This window comes from Papaver somniferum, chromosome 10, assembly GCF_003573695.1.
Source record: "Papaver somniferum cultivar HN1 chromosome 10, ASM357369v1, whole genome shotgun sequence".
In the NCBI taxonomy this organism is placed as follows: domain Eukaryota; kingdom Viridiplantae; phylum Streptophyta; class Magnoliopsida; order Ranunculales; family Papaveraceae; genus Papaver; species Papaver somniferum.
The window spans coordinates 3329058-3334285 of record NC_039367.1 but is presented as its reverse complement, the minus strand read 5'-3'; the positions used below and the strand labels follow the sequence as shown (position 1 = coordinate 3334285).

Genomic DNA, 5228 nt, shown 5'->3' with positions numbered 1-5228 from the left:
GCCAATCCGTATGCTTTTGCTTAGACCAATCAGAATATTCCACTTTCCCGCCCAAAATCCCGCCCAAATTTGGTCACGTGTCTGCCCAAGAATTTTTCAGAGAATATTTAATTTTTGACAACTGCAACGTGTCCTATCCCATGTTTCCCCCCAATATTTTCACAACGCGCCCAAAATCATTAGTCTCTTCACTCTTCACAAAAATAAGAAAACTCTCTCACCAAAAAAAAAAGAAAAAAATCTCTCACCTATCGCCATGTCTGCAACTGTGAAGCTCTAACCCTAACAATCTCTTATCGTAAAACCCTAACAATCTCTCATCAGAAAACCCTAACAATCTCTCATCAGGAAACCCTAACAATCTCTCATCAGAAAACCCTAACAATCTCTCATCAGGAAACCCTAACAATCTCTCAATCACTCAAACTCTTCAGAAAACCATAACTATCTATTAATCTCAGAGTTCTTCAACTTTGAAGAAAACCCTAACAAATTTTCAAGAAAAGGATTTCACGAAGGGGTAATCTCTCATACTCTCAAATCTTAAGAAAATAAATCTCTTTGTTCCAGTTTTCTATTTTAGTAATTTTGAGTTTTTTTTTTCTTCACATAAATGTTCAGATCTTCACATGCAATTTAGGATTTGTTGTTTCCATGATGAAATTGGTATTGGGTCCTATTTAATTTTGGGAATTTTCGATTTTAGGTCTTTTTATGATGATTTTCATTTCGATGATTGTCTCTGCAGCTCATGTTCTAGTTTTTTTAGGTCTTTGTTCTGTGTTATAACAAAAAATCCCCCCTTTTCTTCCTTCCTATTTCAAATCCCTCTCTCCATCTTTCAATTAGCAAATACAGAGAACCCTAGATGGCCATGATTCCCATTAGCAACAGAGAATAAAAAATCATGTTAATGGGGAGGTGCTCTTCATGGGCTCATGACTACATCTTTAGTGTAATAACTGTAGTACCAAAGATATGTGGAGTACTAGTGCAGAAGTTTAGCCACTGTGATGCATGAAGTATAATTTAGAATTCGTAAGAATTTGTGATTTGATAGGTGTAGCCTTATTCTCTTTAGGTGTATGATTTGATTATATTTGTGCCAAAGCATGAAGTTTAGCCACTGTGATTATATTTTTGCAAGGCATAACTGCAATAATGAAGACTAACAAGGAAACAATAAAGAAAAATCTGGTCAGGGAGTTGGCCATAAAGGTAAAGGCTTCTCATCTCAATTTCAGTGTAAATAAATTTATTCACCATATCATTTTAACTAACCTATATGCATTATTGTTGCAGATGAAAAACAAACAGTCCAAAACTGATAAAGGTTCTCCATCTGCAGAACCATCCCTTCCACCTGAAAGTAGGCGATCATCACCAAGGAACAAGAAGTTTGCGATAAAGGTAAAGACTTTTCATCTTAATTTCACAAAAAACTACTTACCTTCTCATTTTAACTAAGCTACACTTTTTGCAGATGAAAAACAAACAGACCAAAACTGATAAAGGTTCTCTATCTGCAGAACCATCCCTTCCACCTGAAAGTAGGCGATCATCACCAAGGAACAAGAAGTTTGCGATAAAGGTAAAGACTTTTCATCTCAATTTCACAAAAAACTACTTACCTTCTCATTTTAACTAAGCTACACTTTTTGCAGATGAAAAACAAACAGTCCAAAACTGATAAAGGTTCTCCATCTGCAGAACCATCCCTTCCAACTGAAAGTGCTTCACTCACTTCAAAGCTGCAACCCCCAACTCAAACCAAGTCCCCGACTCCATCTCTTTCACCTGGAAGTAGGCGATCATCACAAAGGAACAAGAAGTTAGAACCAAGTGCTGCTGTTTCTTCTCTAACTAAATGTGCAACAACTCCAAAGCGTCGTCTACAACCTGAAAGTGCTGAAATGTCATCACCAACTACAAAGAGACAGGCTACTAGGAAGAAGAATGTGCAATCTGAAAGTGCTCAACATTCACAGACCACAACTACAAAGTCCCAATCAAAAAGCTCTGAAGGAGATACTGAAAAATCTGGAGTGGGGCGAAAGAATGTAAAGCGAAAACTTGACACAAGCAGCACAGGCCCATGTCTGAATGTTCAACTTAGGGATCCACACGACACTCTCGCAGATTTTCAAGATGAAGAAGAAGAGGAAGAGGAGGAGGAAGCTGTGGAAGAGGATAACTCTGATCATGTGGATCCTGATGTGGAAGAAGAGAACGATAATGGTAATGGTGATGAGCCTGAATTGGAAGAAGAAAATGATAATGGTAATGATGATAATGAGGAAGGTGAAGAAGGAAAAGAAGCTAAGAAAAGAAAATATGTTCCACGTGGTCCAACCCAGATGTATGCACTGAAGTTAGATTCTGCTGATCCGAAAAGAACATTTTCCTTCAACTCTAATGAACAACCGATTGGTGATCCATATGTGCAACTTGCCAGTGTGCTAGGGGTGCTTGTTCGGAAACTTCCATTAACGTACAAGGATTGGAGACTTGTCCCTTATGAAGCCAAAGAAAACATATGGAAGATAGTCTCGGTTCGCAATTGATAACTCTTTAACTCTTTTCATTCGTCAATAATTATTTAAGTCATAGTCAACAATTATTTAATTCATAGCGTATTCTAATTCAATTATTTAAATTTATTTGTAGAACCGATTCATTGTGCCTGAGTATTACAAAGACTATTATTTCAGCAAGATGGGAACTTATCTTAGAGAAGCAAGGTCAAGGAAAGCTGGTTTGGTACTCGACGCTTTGGATCGGCTACAAGGGGAAGAACAAAAGAAACGTCTGGAGAAGTTAATGCCCAGGACCATGACAGTTAGGGAGTGGGAAGAGTTTGTGAAACATGTAGACTCTATTGAATTCAGAGTAAGTAATTTCTATTATATAGAATGCCTATATATTTGTATTAAAAACTTTAAAGTCTGTCAAATGATTTTTTTACTTTTCTATTCAGGTCAGAAGAATAAAAATGCAAGAAAATCGTTCAAAACACACCACCCCACATACCATAAGTCGAGAAGGTTACGCCCGATTGGAGGTGAAATTGGTATGTTCTACAGTCTTGATATTCACCATGTGAAAGCTATTGCATCGTTAAAAATATAATTGTTTGAAGTTCTCTACAAAGTTTTATCTTAGAAATATTCTGAGATAATACCATGTTGTTATGCTATTCTTGATGACTCATGTATTGATACATTTATTTGGCAGCAAAAAGAGCAAAACACAACCAAAGAGATTGATAGAGCTATAATCTGGAAAGTTGGTCATAAACAGCGCAAAGGAAAGAAACCACATCCTGGTGTTGTAGAAGCTTTGGTAAGAAATCTTCTCATGTTACTTTGTCTTATTTGTGTGTGCTTGAAAAAGTCAAAAATATATGATGTTTTACACGCTTACACAGGAAAAACTTGAAAAAGCTCGAGAAAAGTATCATGCTGATTGTGGATCATCCGTGACAGATGATATTCTTGCAAAGGCCTTTGGTGAGGACAAGAAAACTAAAGGGAGCTTAAAGGAATTGGTTTTGGAGCGACACGTAAAAAGGTTGTTGCGCAGTCCCACTATAAGATGATGATTAAAGAGTGTCGAGAATCCTATAAAGCATTGAGTGATCGAGTGGTGCAGCTAGAGGTGAGAATTTAACTTGTATTTTATTAGGTCTCCTTTTCTTGATAAACTCAAACTCGATAATGCCCCTCATACTGCTGTTTGGTCTTAATATAGGGAACGAAATCAAAATGTGTCTGCAATGGAGTCTTACCCTCTCACATGTTAAGTCCCAGCAACAATCATGAGGCTAGCACTAGCAGAAATGTTATCTGTAATGAAAGAGTCTCAACTGATACCACTCCAAGTCATGTCAGGAAACAAGATGAGGTTCAAGTGCCAAAGAGATTCCAAGTTTGCAAGTTGTTAAGCTGGTACAAGGAGGACGAGGTGGTTGCAGAGGCTGAAATTGCTGAAACAGATCCAAGTAAGCAGATACATGGAAAACCAATCGGTCTTGGAGCCTACACTGTATGTGTGAAGGTTTCTTATGTTGATGATGCTCTTGTCTACCAAGCTACTTCAGAAGTCATAACTGTTCATGATGCTGTTTCAAATTTTATCACATGGCCCAAAGATAGAATAATCTACCAATAGACTTCTTAATCTTCTGTGATCTTTTTGGAGACTTAACTTTTGGTAACAAACATATCACTGCCACTTTTTTGTATGTTTTGTGTATATCACATTGGTATGTGAATGCTTTAACTCTGGGTTTGGTTTAATTTGAATGAATCTTTCAGTTTAATCCAATTGTTTATTTACATTTCAGTTTAATCTAGTTGTTTCTTTACATTTCACAAATAGTAGTGACAAAAGTGAAATATATATTCTGAAATATGGGTTTGATCTTATTCACAAGTATTGTAAAAGATAGTCCTACTACACATAGTATAGTTGTATCAAGGTACTTCTACAATGCTAACAAGTGTACTAACTGTAATATTCACAATACTAATAAGTGTTGTGTTAACAATTTCTGCTACCCATGACAATAATTGTAAAACAATTGTTCTACAATGCTAACAAGTGTACTGACTGTAATATTCACAATACTAGTAAGTGTTGTGTTAACAATTTCTACTTCATACCATAATCATTGTAAAATGAAATCTTGCAACATCAGCAGGTGTTGTTCAGAATAGTTATACAACTCAAGGAAGTGTAGTGAGAAGAGTATTCACAATACTAATAGACATCGTGAAAAGGTTTTCAACTACATAAACTAGATATAGTGAAACAGTTACTTTACAACATAAGATCTTTGTTGTCCAAGATAGTTCTATAATTCATACAGGTGCTGTGCAAATATTATTCATAATACTGGTAATTGTTGTTGCATATGTTTCTACGATATGCAACTTATGTTGTCCACAATTGTTTTACAATACAAGCAAGAGTTGTGTTAGGTTATCAAAAAAATTGGAAGAGAATCACAACATTGGCAAACTATTGTTGAACCATGAATCACATCACTCTTTACAACACTTGTCATCCATTGTAGAAAAACTTGGACTTTCTACAATACCCCCGTTCCACAATGCACGAAATGGAGTTGTCGTAGGGGTACTGCAACTCTTATCTTGTGTCGTCAATGATGATTTTTCCCGTAGTGCAAGTGATACTGGTATTGATTTTATATTGATTGGTATCAC

General features: G+C 36.2%; 1 protein-coding gene across 1 annotated transcript; it reads left to right on the top strand.

Moving 5' to 3' along the window:
• The first annotated feature begins 1161 nt into the window (after positions 1 to 1161).
• On the top strand, positions 1162 to 2956 carry LOC113315279 (serine/threonine-protein kinase PRP4 homolog). The gene is made up of 6 exons (XM_026563578.1): positions 1162 to 1218; positions 1303 to 1410; positions 1665 to 2238; positions 2377 to 2552; positions 2668 to 2889; positions 2945 to 2956. Exons 1-6 carry the CDS (start codon positions 1162 to 1164, stop codon positions 2954 to 2956), a joined length of 1149 nt encoding a protein of 382 aa, XP_026419363.1.
• The last annotated feature ends 2272 nt before the right edge of the window (positions 2957 to 5228 follow it).